The 15,383-nt window shown below is 60.7% G+C and overlaps 2 protein-coding genes and 1 pseudogene across 2 annotated transcripts; 2 read left to right on the top strand and 1 right to left on the bottom strand.

The window, feature by feature from the left end:
• LOC135404800 (class II histocompatibility antigen, B-L beta chain-like) overlaps window positions 1–15,383 on the bottom strand; it is a 230,248-nt pseudogene that overhangs the window by 66,055 nt on the left and 148,810 nt on the right.
• LOC135404440 (zinc finger protein 239-like) lies at window positions 5,205–10,252 on the top strand. Its single transcript, XM_064639192.1, has 2 exons — window positions 5,205–6,494; window positions 9,915–10,252. Exon 1 carries the CDS (start codon window positions 5,376–5,378, stop codon window positions 6,360–6,362), a length of 987 nt encoding a protein of 328 aa, XP_064495262.1. The 5' UTR covers window positions 5,205–5,375; the 3' UTR covers window positions 6,363–6,494; window positions 9,915–10,252.
• Window positions 12,827–15,377, top strand: LOC135405996 (class II histocompatibility antigen, B-L beta chain-like). The gene is made up of 5 exons (XM_064640507.1): window positions 12,827–13,149; window positions 13,664–13,933; window positions 14,601–14,882; window positions 15,151–15,257; window positions 15,369–15,377. The coding sequence occupies exons 1-5, from the start codon at window positions 13,065–13,067 to the stop codon at window positions 15,375–15,377; spliced, it is 753 nt and encodes a 250-aa protein (XP_064496577.1). The 5' UTR covers window positions 12,827–13,064.

Genomic DNA, 15,383 nt, shown 5'->3' with positions numbered 1-15,383 from the left:
CCCCTTCTCCGAGGCAACAGGCCATAGGACAAGAGGACACGAGGACCTGCCTGTCAGGGGCTGTTTGTCAGGGACAGGAGCAGGACTTTTTGGAGAGAAACAGGGATTAGGTATTGAAATGGGCTGCCCAGGGAGGTGGTGAAGTCAGCATCCCTGGAGGTGTTTAAGCAAAGACTGGCCATGGCACTGAGTGCCGTGGTCTGCTTGACGTGCTGGGGATGGGGCGTAGGCTGGACGCCGGTTGATCTCCCAAGTCTCTGCCAAGCTCAGGGACTCTGGGCTTCTGTGCCACCCCAGCCTTTGGGGACAGCGTGCTGGTGGCTCCGAGGCTCTGTCCTTGCCTTGCCTTGCCCATCTCCTGGCTGCCAGGCAAGGGCCTTGTGACATCACAGCCTCTGTGGAACAGCGCGGTGGCTGAAAACTGTCAGTGCTGCGTCCCCGTGCCCAGAGCCTGGGCAGAAGTCGGCTGGCAGGGACAGGCAGAGACTGTGCAGAGGTATCAGCTCGTCCCACAGCAGCACAATGCCCAGCCAGGGCATCTCCTGACTCCTCAGGCTCTCGGTGGGATGGTGCCAGCGGGCCGTGAGCCCGAAGCCAGCAAGGCCTTGGGCCCACACAGTGTCAGTTTAGGACTGAGAGCCCCCAGGGAGGAGGAAAGCTGGGCAGGCCCCAAGGCTGCTGGGCCTCTTCCTTGCCAGCCCTTTGGCCAAGGCCCCGAGGCAGAGGTGGGGCTCAGCCCCTGCCCAGCAATGGGGCACAGGCTGAGCCCCAGGGACACCAGAGCCAGGCGGCCTGAGCTCTTCTTCCTGCAGCGTCTGCCTGGGGCAGCCCAGCCAGGCCTGAGTCTCTGCAGGAGAGGCCAAGCCCAGCCAGAGAGGGCTCAGCCCTCTGAGGCTGCACTCACTGCCAAGGGAACAAAACACTGGCCCAGAGGACATCCTGCCCCCAAATGGAGAACTGGAAAGGTCAAGAATAAAAAAGTCAACCCTCTCTATTCTTCCAAAAATGTTCAGACCTCCTTCCTAAAAGCATCCAGGACTCGGGTCACTCAGTTTTCTCTCTGACAAGGGTTTTTCCATGGTTCCCCTCAATTCCCAGCCTGCCCAGGATCACTTATGAGGTCCCAACCCCCACTTTTTCCCCCTCTCCCACCCCTTACCCATCATCCCCCAATCCCCAACCCCCTCATGCTCACTTTGGCGGGTTCCACCTTTCTCGTTTCCCCCACTGTTCTGACCTCTCCCACCCCTTTCCCATCAGCCCCCAATTCTCAGTCTCGCTCCCCCTCCACTTTTGGGGGGTCCCACTCCCCTCCCACTCACTTTGGGGTCCCACCACCCCATTTATCCCCTCTGACTCACTGACCCCCCCCTTCCCAACACCCCCTCTCACCCCAGAGCTCCTCACCTGCAGCCGGGGGAGCTCCCAGTAACATCAGTGCCCATAAATGTCCCCCCCAGAAAAAAGGTTAGGTGGGGTCCTGGGTGGGCTCTGAGTGAGTTTGGGGGTTCCTTGGAGCATGGCCCCACTGGCTCCCAGTTCCCCTCTCTGTAGTTCCAGTCACTCCCAGTATGATCCCGGTCACTGACAGTCACTCCTAGGATGGTTCCTGTATGGTCCTGGTCACTCCCAATAGGATCCCAGTTGCCCTCAAGGTGGTCCCAGTTGCTCCCAGTCCCCCCCACGATGGTTCCTTTCCCTCTCAGGGACTCCCAGTCTGAGTCCAGTATGGCCCCAGGCACTTTCAGTCACTGCCTGGACGATGCCATTTGCCCCTGCATGGTCCCAGTTGCTCCCAGGATGATCCCACTATGAGTCCAGACATTCCTAGTATGACCCCAGGAACTTGAAGTATGAATCCAGTTTGATCCCAGTCATCCCCAGTATGGTTGCAGTCCCTCTCACATACTCCCAATATTATTGCAGTCACTCCCAGGATGATCCCATTATGAGCCCAGTTACCCCCAGCGTGGTTCCAGTTGCTCCCATTCACCCCTACTGTGCTTCCAGTCACTCCCAGTATCATCCCTGTCACTCCCAGCCACTGCCAGTAGATCCCACTTGCCTCCAACATGTTCCCAGTCACTCCCAGTATCATCTCAGTCACTTTTAGTCATACCCAGTATCATCCCACTATGATCCCAGTCACTCCCGGTACGATACCAGTCTCTCCAAGTAGGATCCAAGTTACCCCCTGCATGGTCCCAGTTGCTCCCAGTCACCCCACTAGAGTTCCACTCCCTCCCAGTCCCTCCCAGGACCATCCCAGTAGGATCCCAGTGACACCCCAGATGGTGGCACTCACACCCAGGATGAACCCAGACATGCCCTGGCACTCCCAGGATAAAGCCACTTGCCCCCAGCAGGGTCCCAGTTCCTCCCAGTCACTGACTATGGTTCCAGTTGCTCCCAGTGTGATCCCTGGTACTCCCAGTCACTACCACTATGATCCCAGTCAGTCTCAGTATGAACCCAGTCCCTCCTGGTCTTTCCCAGTATATCCCAGTTCCTGCCAATGTGGTCCCACTCACTCCTGGTTGCTCCCAGTAGCTTCCACCATAATCCCAGTTGCTCACAGCCACTCCCAGTCCCCCCCAGTGTGGTCCTAGTTATTCCCAGTATAACCCCAGTCACCCTCACTGTGGGCCCAGTGGCTCCCAAGATGATCCCATTGCCCCCAGCATGGACCAAGCGGTTCCCACTGTGTGATCCCAGTATGACCCCAGTTATCCCCAGTGTGGTCGCAGTTGCTCCCAGTTCCTCACAGTGTGATTTGAGTTGCTCCCAGTTGCCTCCAGCACAGATACAGTCAGTCTAATTATGATCCCAGTTACCCCCCACATAGTCCAATTCACTCACAGTGTTGTCCCAGTCACCCCCAGGATGGTTGCAGACACTCCCAGTAGATCCCAGTTGCCCTCAGCATGCTCACAGTCATACCCAGTTAGTGCCACTTGCCCCAGGATGCTTCCAGTTCCCATCAGTACAATCCCAGTCACTCCCAGTCTATGCCAGTTGTCTCCAGAATGCACCCTGTCACTCCCAGTCATTCCCATTTTCTTCCAGGATGATCCCAGTTGCTCCCAGTTCTCCTCTATGTAGTTCCACTCACTCCCAGTATGATCCTGGGCACTAACAGTCACTGCTAGGATGGTTCCAGTATGGTTCTGGTCACTCCCACAGTGATCCCAGTCACTCCCAATAGGATCCCAGTTGCCCCTAAGGTGGTCCCAGTTCCTCCCAGTCCCCCCCCAGGATGATTCCTTTCCTTCTCGGGGACTCCCAGTCTGAGTCCTGGATGATGCCACTTGCCAACTGCATGGTCCCAGTTGCTCCCAGTATTATCCCAGTATATGTCCAGTCACCCCTGGTATGATCCCAGTAACTTCCAGACACTTGCAGTATGAATCCAGTTTGACCCCAGTCATCCCCAGTATGGTTGCAGTCCCTCTCACATACTCCCAGGAGTATTGCAGTCACTCCCAGGATGATCCCTGTCAGTCCCACTGTGATCCCAGTATGAGCTCAGCAGGGGCCTGGCTGCTCCCACTATGATCCCAGTTGCCCCCAGTGTGGTTCCAGTTGCTACCATGGACCACTTCTCTGGTTCCAGTAACTCCCAGTATGATCCCAGCCTCTCCCAGTACAATACCACTCTATCCTAGGAGAATCTAAGTTACCCCCTGCATGGTCCCAGTTGCTCCCAGTCAGCCCACTATAGTTCCAGTCCCTCCCAGTATGATCCCTGTCACTGCCAGTCTCTCCCAGTCTCTCCCAGTCGATCTCAGCATGCTCCCAGTCACACCAATTATGCTCCCAGTCAGTTCCAGTGTGGTTCTAGTCACTCCCAGTATGATCCCAGTTGCCCCCAGCGTGGTTGCTCCAGGATGGATCAGGAATGGGGACCGCCCGGAGTTCCCCCCGTGTCACCCCATTCTGGGGGGGCTCTGGGGGGGCACCTGCACCCCAACACGGCACCCAGCGCTCCACAAAAGGGGTCGGGACCCCCCGACACCGCCCCACAGACCCACAAGGACCCCCCAACCCGCTCAGAGCCCACCCAGAGCCCCCAAACCCCAAATGTGGGGAGACCTTTCTGGGCACTGGGGGTGCTGGGAGCCCCCCCGGCTGCGGGGGCAACTCCCCCGTGTGCCGGCAGAGCCGCAGCGCCCAGCGCTCCCCACCTCGAGCCCACCGGCGCCCCCCCCTCGCCCCCAGCGCCCCCCGGGACGGCAATTTGGGCAGGGGGGAGGGGGGGGCGCCCAGGCCGGGCCCCCCCGCGCTGTCCCGGCCGTGGCGGCTGCGGCGGGGGCCGAGTGCGGGCGGGAGCGGCCAAGAGCCCAGCGCTGCCCCATCCCGACCTGCCCCAGCTCCAGCCCTGCTCCTGCCGCGGGAGGCCATGGCTTTGGGGGCAAGGGGGGCCCAAGGGGGGGACAAGGGGGGGGTAGAGGGGGGCCCAAGGGGGGCCCAAGGGGGTTGGGCCAGGGGGGGAAGGGCTGCAGGGGGCGGATCCCGGAGGAGGAAACCCGCCAAAAGCGGCGGCCCAGCCGAGGGAGGAGCCGAGCGGGAGCACAAAGAAGAGCAGCCAAAAGGTCCTGGCGGTCGCTCGGCAATGGCGGGGGGGGCGAGAGCGGTTTGGGGGCCCCCCGTGAGAGCCGGGGGGGAACCCCGGTAGCCACGGAGTGGGGAGAGCGGAGAGGGGCGATCCCGGAGCTGGGGGACCCCCGGAATGCTGGAGGGGGGAGCAGAGAGGGAGCGCCGGGCCCCTTAAGCGGGGGTCCCGGAGAGGGGGAAGGCCTTGGAGTGTGGAGAGGAGGGGGGGCCTTGAGGCGGGGTGGGAGCCGAGAGCGCCAAGAGGTTTGCGAGGGTGGGAGGCGAGAGAGGAGGGCCGGCCGGCCCCGGGAGGCAGAGTGGGGAGAAGTGAGCCCTGGGACCCCCCTGGCAACACTCAAGGGGACCCCGGCGAGTGTGAACCCCCTGGAGCCGCGGGACCCCCGGCAACCCGGAGAAGGGGGACCCCCAATGCAGGCAGAAGTGCCATCAGGCCAGACAGGCCCCTAACCCCAGAGAGCAGAGATGGGGAACTCCTGGGAGGGGATTTTGGGCTGAATGTTGTTGTTTTGGGGGTTTTATGGGCACAGGATGCCTGGTGAGTTCTAGGGCTGGACTTGGGCAGGAGAAACACCCAAGGCAATGTGCTCACCCCTTGTTTCCCCCCCCCATCAGGATTTCTGCTTCCCAAAGCTTGGGCGGATGGAGGAGGAGGTTGCGAGGAAGAGGAAGATGCCGCGGGCCCCCCAGGCAGGTGAGGAGGAAGTCAGTGCCCCTTTGGGTCGGTCTTTTGTGGCCGTCCTGCCGGGGCCGGAGTTGGGGGGATGTCCTTGGGCTTCCCTGTGGGCCGGAGGCAAATCCCCTGCCTGTCCTTCCTTCCTGCCCCAGGCCCCGAGGTGAGGCCGGAGAGCGCGGAGGACAAATCCCGGCGGCAGAGCCTGGTGGGAGAGGCCGTTTTGAAGGGCTCCCCGGCGCAGGAAGGCAGCGGGGAGGAAAAGGGCCAAAGATGCCCCCGCAGGAGGGGCTGCAAAGCCAGCCCAGGGGGCTGTGAGGAGGAAAGAGCCAGCGTGTGCTGGGAAGGCGACCGGAGCTTGAGGCGGAGCTGCGAGCTGGTGGTCCCTGAGCAGCCTCCCAGCAGAGAGGAGCACTTCAGGTGCTTAGAATGTGGGAAGAGCTTCAGGACGAGCACCAACCTCCTGAGGCACCAGCACATCCACAGTGGGGAACGGCCCTACACGTGTAGGGAATGTGGGAAGAGCTTCAGTGACAGCGCCCACCTGCTCCGACACCAGGTGATCCACACTGGGGAAAAGCCCTACACGTGTGGGAAATGTGGGAACAGCTTCAGCCAGAAGTCCTGCCTGATCCGCCACCAGCTCATCCACACTGGAGAACAACCTTACACCTGTGGGGAATGTGGGAAGAACTTCAACCGGAGATTCAACCTCCGCACTCATCTGGGCCTGCACTCCAGGGAACGGCCCTACAAGTGCTTGGAATGTGGGAAGAGCTTCAGCCAGAGCTCTGACCTGATCCACCACCAGAAGATCCACAGTGGGGAACGGCCCTACAAGTGCCCGGAATGTGGAAAGAGGTTTAGAACCAGCTCCCATCTCCTCATGCATGAGCAGACACACACAGGGGAGAGGCCCTTCCGCTGCAGCGACTGCGGGAAGGGCTTCAAACGCAACTCTCACCTCGTCATCTACCGTCGCATCCACACCGGGGAGAGGCCCTACAAGTGTGACGAGTGTGAGAGGAGCTTCACCAACAGCTCTGCCTTGAGCTCCCACCAACGGACCCACCAGTAATGGAAGCCCCGAGTGCCCCGACTGCGGGAAGAGCTTCTGCCGCTGCTCCAACTCCATCAGCCATGGGAGGACCCGCGTTGGATGATCCACAGGGACCCCCGTTGGGCACAGACCTGGTGACCCACATTCCTGGTGATCCATGTTGGGCAGTGTATTGGGGCCTTGGGCATAATGTATTTAAGGAGGAAAAAGTCCTTGTGCAGATGGAATTGGGTGCAGAGAGGAGCAGATTGGGAATAGGGGAGAGGAAGAGCTCTGCAGACCCCCAGGGCAATGCAGGAGGAGGGGCAGGAGGTGCTCCAGGCCTGGAGCTGAGATTCCCCTGCAGCCCAAGGAGGAGCCCACGGCGGAGCAGGAGATGCCCACAAAGAAGGATGTGAGCCCGTGGGCAGCCCGTGCTGGAGCAGAGTCCCTGCAGCTGCTGCGGCCCCAGAGAGCTCCAAGGGTCTCATCAGCACTGCTGGTTGTGGGGCCACTCAGAGGGGCTTTAGGCACAGGAATTGTCCTTCCTGGCCCCAATGGAAGTCTGTGACTTTCTCTGAAATTTGGAGAACAAAAATAGGATTCTACTTGGGTTGTTCTTCAGGTTGTTCATTAAAAAATCAGGAGCTCATTGTCTCAAGGACTTGCACAGGTCCGAGGGGTTTTCAGTCCCAGCCCCCCAGGTCACCCCCCAAGGTGCTGGACGGCCCTTCAGACCCACCTGAGCCCACCCCCCATGTGCCCACCCTGTGCAGGGCAGCTCGGGGAGCCCCCGGGACAGGGGATGGTGCCTCTGGACCTGCCTCCCGAGGGGCTTCTGCCACCCCTGGGGGGCACAGAGGGGACAGGGGCACCCTCAGTTCCTCCTGCCACGAGCTGAGCTGGGACAACAGCCCGAGCTCCTGGGGCCTGGGCAGGTCCTGCTCCCTCCTGGGGCTTTGCCTGGATGCTCCTGTGCTCCTCAAATAAAAACACAAAAAGCTGATAATCCCCCAAGGGCCCAGCAGTCACAGCTCTCCTCAGCAAAGCAAAACTGGTTCCATAGGAGTGATTTGTGGAATATTTATAAGGAAAAAAAGTCAAAAAACGAGACCAAGGATCAACTGACAGAGACTAAAATACCTGTGGATGCTGCTGTTGAGTCACTGGCAACTGCAAAGTGTTTCTATACTTACTAAAACTATATAACCCCCCCATCAATGCCCAGCAGGAATTGTTGGCATCACTAGTGTAAATAAAATTATTACCAGGCTGGTACTTCCCCAGGTAAATATTTTCCAGGTGAGAACCCTTTGTCTGTGTTTGCAAAGGGAAGACCCCAAAGGATGATTTTTTTCCTGTCCCAGTGCTTGAATTTTTAATAAGGTTTAATTGATGCCATGTTTTGTTCCTGTCCCCAAGCCCCAAATTCCTCCTGGTGGGGCAGTCCCGCCGAGCTTTGCAGCTGGGAAACCTGATCTGGGGGTTTGCTCCCTGTTCCTCAGGTGCTTGAACACAGCAGAGGGGCAGCGGGACCCCTCCAGCCCCACCCCAAGAGCCCGTGGGGGCAACTCCCCGGGCAGCCCGAGGGACAGTGCCAGGGCGGCCGTCAGGGCCCCGAGGGGACAGCGGGGACAGCGGGGGGGCTGCGGCGAGGCCCCCCCACGGCTCTGGAATGGCAGATCCAGAATGGGAGTTGGGGAAGGGGTGCGGAAAAAAGGGGGGGCTCGAGAGCACCCGTCACCCCCCACCCCCAGAGCCCGAGGCAGGGTGTCCTGGGGCAAAGCCCTGGTGAGACCCCCCAGAGCCCTGCAGCCCCCCCTGCACAGGGGGATGCAGGGACTGGGAAAGGGATTGCAGGGGTTGTGGAGCTGGATACAGGGGTGTAGGGGGGTCCCAGAGCTGGGGAAGGAGATGCAGGGGGGTCTCAGTGCCCAGGAACGGGGATTCAAGGGGGGCCCGGGGTCAAGGCAAAGGGGGGCTCCCCCCGGGATAGGGGGTCCCGGGGGGGCACACACGACCCCCGGGGACCCCCCTCAGCTCCTCCCGCGGGCGAAGGCCGAGCCCCAGCCCAGGGAGACGAAGCCAAAGACAGAGCCCCGACCCCCGTCAGCAACTTGGGGGGGCGGCGTCCGGCGGCAGCTCTGGGGGGGGGGGGGGGGGCAGGACCCGGGAAACGGCGGCGGCTGCTGGGAAGGGACCGGGACGGGCTGGGATGGACTAGGACAGACTGGGACGGACTGGGACACCGGGATACAGCAAGAGCAGGACTGGGACCCCTAGGGACCAGAACTGGGGCAACAGGGATCATACTGGGAGCAACTGGAACTGTCACAGAACGGGAATAAAACTCTCTGTCACTGCAATGTCAGGATTAGAAAGTGGTTTTATTTTTTTCGGCACTGGGTGCGGGGGTGGGGGGTTGGGCGGTCTCCTCCCATCACCCCCACACTGGGCTGTCTCACACCCTGGTTTCTGTGGATGTAACTAATACATGTGCATTACACTTCCCCAAACTCGTGCATATGTACTAAACACTCCCACAGATTCTCTTACACATTTGAATCAGTTTTCAGAACTCATTTACATCAGAGTAGGGGTCTCTCGAGGGTCTCTGGTGGCCCTTTGGGGAACATCCCTTCTCCAAATTATCCTTCTTTGGTCACGGGCCCGAAAAACCAGTTTCTTCTTCTGGAATGCTTCCCAGCTCTGGGGGCTGGCCAAGATACTCCTTCTTATCAGTGCTGCTTTTCCCGGCATCAGACCTGGCCCCGGGGGGATCGGGGGTCGTTCCCAGCCGGCTCCGCTCCGCCCTCGGGCCCCGCTGGGGCCGCCCCGCAGTTCCCACCCGGCTCCGCCGCACGGCCCGGGCCCCGCGTGTCCCGCTGCCGCCTGCCCGGCCCCGCCGAGCCCAGAAACGCCGCCAAATCGCTCAGAGGGACCACAAACCCTTCCCGTGGGCAGCGAGGGGCGCGGGGGGTCCCTGTGAAGGCCCTTCCCCTCAGTCACTGCTGGGCACCCGCCGCCCCCGCCCCGAGCCGGGGCCCTTCCCAGCGCTCCCAGTGTGCCCAGCCAGCCCCGAGCGCCCCAGGGAGGGCTCCAGCTGGGCACGGCACACAAGGGCTGCTGGGGGGTCCCACCTCACTGCGGGGCCCTTGGTTCTTCCCGGGCTGGGCAAACCCGGCGGCTGGAGTTTTGTGCCAGAACTCTGTCCCCTCCTGCACTCGGCCCACGGGATTCGGGGCCGTTTTCCCTTTTTGGGGCAAATAAATCCGAGGTGTTGAGCACTGACAGGACGCAGCAGCCCTGCAGCCTGCGGAGCCCGGGCTGGCCTGTGCCTGGCAGAGGAACAAAGCAGCTCAGGGGCAAATGACTCCGTGGTTAATTGGCCTAATAAATTGCTCCTAATTAGGGGGCAGACAAGTGAGGCCCCAGGGCTTCCCGGCCAATGCACACAGCTGGGAAAGCCCAGCCAGGAGCTCCACAACACTGTATTTGTGTCTATTTTCAGATAGATCTGGCATTTCATTGATCAATTCTGGACATTTTATGCCTGTTTAATGATATTTTATTGATTCTCTTCGAGATCAGGATCAACATCTGGATCCTTACGGACATGGTGCTTTCCAAGGAGAGCAGGACACAGGCAGAGCCAGGAGAACCAGCCTGCAATCACACAGTGCCACCTGGCAGAGATGTTGTAGAGCAAAGACTCCCTTCAGGTTGGAAGGAAACTCTGCATTCAGTGAGCTGCCTGGAGAATGTGTGCCCACAGCTCTGTTGGAAGCTGACAGCAGGGAATAACATTCCCAAGCAGCTGCATCTCTGCCCGGAAGGAAGGACTGTCTGCAGGTTCAGACACTTCTGAGTTTGACCCTTCAGACCATAGTGACCCTTTCAGAGACAACGCTGAGGACAAGTGTGTTTGAAGAGCTCAATGCTGACTGAGAAGGCCTGCAAAGCATCCTGGAGAGCTGATTTCCAAGATCTCCGTGGGCATTTGGCACCTTGATAAACTTCTCTTCTTCCCTCAGTGCCCAGGGAACACCAGACAAGGTCACACAAGGGTTTCCCTTGGAGTGCCCTGGGCTTGGCTGGTGGAATCTTCTTGGGGGAGGGCAGGGATGAGATGAAGGCAGTTGGGTGAGACTTTGGAGTGGAAGATTGTGCCTGTTTGGGGTTTTCTGCCTTGAAAGAAAGCTCACCATGAGCTGTAGAAGGCCCTGTGCTGGGTAGATTCAGCTACTTGAATAAAGCTTTCAGTTTAAGATACTTGTTTTTTAGGAGCTTCTGATACCTCCAAAAGCCAGGTCAGGATCCCCAACAATTTCCTTTCCTATGTGGATATAATTACTTGGCAGGATTCTGTTGTGGAGTCTCATGCTCTGTACTAAGACATTTCGGGAATAGTATTCCAAGGAGCATCCCAAGCATTGTATCCTGCTCCCTTCGCTAATGTATCCATATATAAAGCTCAGTAACTTCCTTTTTACAGCCTGTTTATTTACCTAAATGAGTTCATTTGACTTACATATATTAAGGGCTGGCTTTATTTCCTGGTCTATTTTTCCTGATGAAATAAATAATCCAACAGTTCTGCTGGAGTCCAAGTTCTTAAATCACTGTAGATTTCATTGCATGTATTGTGTAACAGGTTGAAAAATTCCTTAGCTGGCAGCTGGAACAAAACTCCATCCAGTTCCCAGGGCTTGCAAACCTCCTTCTTAAACAGCAGGAAGAGCCACAGCTCCCAGGGCTTGCAAACCTCCTTCTTAAACAGCAGGAAGAGCCACAGTAGATGCCCAAGTGCTGCAGAATGGCAGGAAATGCAGGCAGTGCAGTGGTTGCAGTGTGTGAATCTCTGCAGTTCAGCAGAGGCTCCTCATCCCTCTGGAGCAGGGAGGTCACTGCTGGGAAGTTGTGCTGTGCAGAAGCCTTGAGCTCCTGTGGCAGGACGAGCACAGGGCAGTGCCACGGCCTTTGTGGGGAAGATCCTGCCGGGCCTGCCAAGTGCTGCTGCTCTTTGTAAAGCGGGAGAGTTGTGGGTGCTTGCGAGGAGGAGAATGAAGATGTTCAGCAGCAGAAAGCAGAGCAGAGCAGTGCCCTCCTTTTGTCCGGGGCTGCCAAGGGGGCACTGAACCTGGCGAGCCCTGAGCCAGGAGCAGCAGGAGGGCAGTGTAAACCCGACAGTCCTGGAACAGCACGAGAGGCTGCAGAGGTGGAGAAGGAATTCTGCGGGAATATTCAAGTCCGGAATGCTGCTGGAAGCGTCCCTTTGGCCCCTAGAATTGCCCTGGGAGTTTGCTGCCAGGCTTTGCTGCTCTCCTGCTGCAGTGAGTCAATGGGAGCTGCCGGGTGCTGTGGGCTGGCGATGCCGTGGGGAGCAGCTGCCCGGCCGTGGTGCCCCTTGCCGTGGGTGCCGTGCGGGCTGACGGTGCCGGCAGGTTCCGTGGCAGCGCCGGAGCCCGGCGGGATCCGCAGCGCGTCCCGCCCGGCGCTGCAGGACCGGCAACGGCAGCGAGGGCTGCCAGGCCTTGGGAAAGCTGCGACCTGCAGGAGCTGTCAGGGCTCCAAGGCACAGCCCAGGGGGCAGCAGAGACAGAGTTCCTGCTGTGCCCATTCCCGTTCCTGCCGTGCCCATTCCCATTGCTGGTAATGCCCAGCCTGCTCCCAGTGTCCCCGTTCCTGTCCCCAGTGTCCTCATCCTGGTTCCCCACGTTCCTATTCCCGCTCCTGGTGTTCCCATTACCAGTTCCTGGTAATGCCCAACCTGTTCCCCGTGACCCCATCCTGGTCCCCCCTGGTTCCCATTCCTGGTGTTGCCATTCCCAACTCCCGATATCCCCATTCCCAGTTCCTGGTGTCCTCAACCTTCTCCTGGTCTTCCCATCCTGCTCCTGGTGTCCCCATCCCTTTCCCCATTGTCTCCTTGTGTTCCCAGATCCAAAAAAAATCCTGGAAAAGAGAAGTTTAGGTACTCCCAGGACCCCAAAATTGTGAAAACAAGGGTTTGGGCACGCCCAGAGCCCAAAATATTAAAATAGAGGGGTTAGGACACTCCCAGACTCTAAAACTCATGAGAACAGGGGGGGTTCAAACACTCCCGGACTCCCAAAATCTCACAAACAGAGGGTTATTGGGCACACCCGGCATCCCAGACCCTCATTCCCACCTATCCACGACACTCCAAACCCCATCCCCAGCAATCCTGGAACCCCCCAAACCCACCTTGGACCCCCCAAGGCCCGGGCAGGGTCAGCAGCAGCAGCCAATGGGAGCGAGCGCTGCTGTTGCGTCATCAGCTGCCGGGCAGACCCGTCCGCAACGGAGCCCTCCCCGAGCTCAGCCAGTCAGAGACCGCCCTCCGGTGATTTTGGGGGCCCGTGGGAGCTGCGGGAGCCCTGGATGGGCGTTTTTGGGTTGCCCTGAGCTTTGGGAGCCCTGGTTGGGCATTTTTGGTGGGCCCTGAGCTCCCCCCTCCCCCGCAGCCCACGGACCCCCCCGAACCCCCAGCCCCGGGGCTGCCGCGGGGGCCCCCAACGGCCCTCAGCCAATCCCAAAGCGCCCACGCCGCCCGCGCCCAATCCCAGCGCGCCGCGCTGATGACTCATCAGTCGCCGGGAAGACGCCTCGAAAAAAGGGCCCCAACTGCGCCCTCAGCCAAGCCCAGCGCGCCCCAAACCCCCCAAAACGGCGCCGCCCGGCTGGGTTTGGGCTGTCAGCAGCTGTCCGGCGCTGGGCATGGAGCGTGTGCGGGGAGCTGGGGCCGTGCTGGCGGTGCTGGTGGTGCTGGGAGCCCCCCCGGCTGCGGGCGAGGAGCTGTCGGGTGAGCGGGGGGGGCGGGCAGGGGGGTCCGGTGGGAAAGGGGGGGCAAGAGGGGAGAAAAGAGGGGGTGGGAGCCCCAAAAGTGAGGGCGAGGGGGTGGGAAGGCCCGGAGTGAGTGGGAGGGGGGTGGGAGCCCCAAAGTGAGGCTGGGGCGGGTGTGGGGATTGTGGGACCGGTGGGAAAGGGGTGAAAGAGTGGGGCAAGGGGGTGTGGGAGAGCAGGCAGAGGGGTGCCCTGGGGGTCCCTGGGTGTCCCTTGAGCCCTGGAGCGGTTCCCTGGGGCTCTGGGGGGGGTCGGATCGGCATTGGGGGGGTCCCCAACCCCCCTGTCCATCCGCGGGGGGCTGATGGGGGGGTTCCCCCCCAGCCAAGAGCCAGTGCTGGGGCGTCCGTGGGGCAGAAGGGGGTGGGAAAGGGGGGGTCCGGAGTGGCCCCCTGAGCTCCCAGCCTGCTGTGGGGGGATGGGGATGATGGGGGTGGATGGGGCACTCCCTGACCGGTGTCCTGCACACACAGGGGTGTTTCAGTTGTTGTCTCCGAGCGAGTGTCACTTCATCAACGTCACAGAGCAGGTGAGGCTCGTGGACAGGTACATCTACAACCGGGAGCAACTCCTGCACTTCGACAGTGATGTGGGGGTCTATGTGGGGGACACCCCGTTTGGGGAGATCCAGGCCAGGTACTTCAACAGCAACCCAGAAATCATTGAGCGTAAACGGGCTGAGGTGGACTCGTTCTGCCGGCACAACTACGAGGTGTACACTCCGCCTGCTGTGGAGAGGAGAGGTGAGCATGGGGCACAGCGGGTCCCCTGGGCCCTCCCCCGGGAATGACCCTGGAGCCCCTCAAACCCTCCCTGGGAATCACTCCAGACCCCTCAGCCCTCTCTGTGCCCATCCCCTTGCCTTTTCCCCACTTTTCTCCAGATCCTCCCAGTCCGTCCCAGTGTCTCCCAGTCCTTCCAATGCTCCCTAGTCGCTCCCAGTCCATTCCAGTTATTCAGAGTCCATCCCAGTCCATCCCAGTCTCTCCCAGTGCCCCCCCTCGTCTCCACCCCGCTGGGGCCACCGAGCTCACGCCCCTCACCTAATCCCAGCGCGTCTCTCTGATGACGCTCCAGTTGCCAGGCAGACCCAAACCAAAGAGTTCCCTCACCAGGATTCAGTCTCCCGGTCCCGAGCGCTTCCTTCCCAGTCCACACCAGTCACTCCCAGTCCATCCCAGTAATTCCCAGTCCATCTCACTCCACTCTCAGACCCTCTCAGTCCATTCCCAGTCGTTCTCACTTCACTCCCACATCTCCCAACTCTCTCCCCAGTGCCCCCCCAGCCCAGCCCCTTCTCCCCCACTCTATTCCCACTCCCTCCCACTGCCATCCCAGTCCCTCCCAATGCCATCTCAGTCCCTCCCAGTGCCTCCCAGCTCAGCCCAGTGTCTCCCCCGTCCCTCCCAGTGCCCCCCAGCGTGTCCATCTCGCTGGTGCCGTCGAGCTCCCAGCCCGGCCCCGGCCGCCTGCTCTGCTCCGTGATGGATTTCTACCCTGCTCCGGTGCAGGTGAGGTGGTTCCAGGATGGGCAGGAGGTGCCGGAGCACGTGGTGGCCACTGACGTGGTCCCCAACGGGGACTGGAGCTACCAGGTGCTGGTGCTGCTGGAAATCCCCCCCCGGCGCGGGGTCACCTACAGCTGCCAGGTGGAGCACGTCAGCCTGGAGCACCCCCTGAGCCGGCACTGGGGTACGGCCCGGCCCCCCCAGCACCGGGGGGCAACTGGGGGCGACTGGGAGGGAGTTTGGTGGGTGCTGGGGGTGATGGGAGGGGGGTGGGAGGGTCCTAAAGGGGCTGGGAGGGGCTGGGTGGAATCCCTGCAGGGGCTGGGAAGGGACTGGCAGGAGGTTAGAGGGACCCCCGGATGGGCTGGGGGAGAGCGGGCCGGGCTCTGTGGGGTGCCGGGGGGTGCGTGGGAGGAGGTTTTGGGGGTGCTGACCCCCCCGGCTCCCCCCAGAGATGCCACCGGACACCGTCCGCAGCAAGATCCTGGTGGGGGTCGGGGGCTTCGTCTTGGGCTTGGTCTTCCTGGTGCTGGGGCTCGGCTTCTACCTGCGGGAGAAGGTAAAGGGGGGTTCCCAAATGGGTCGACTCCCCACCCTTGCTCTCCCACAACCTCTGGGCCCCCCCTGCCCCCCCAGCACTTTTCTCTCACCCCCTTTTCTCTCCCCACAGAGCTCCTGAGCCGCC

This window comes from Pseudopipra pipra, chromosome W (genome assembly GCF_036250125.1).
Source record: "Pseudopipra pipra isolate bDixPip1 chromosome W, bDixPip1.hap1, whole genome shotgun sequence".
Classification (NCBI taxonomy): Eukaryota; Metazoa; Chordata; class Aves; order Passeriformes; family Pipridae; genus Pseudopipra; species Pseudopipra pipra.
Note: the sequence above shows the minus strand (reverse complement) of the source record. Positions and strands in the feature narration are given on the sequence as shown.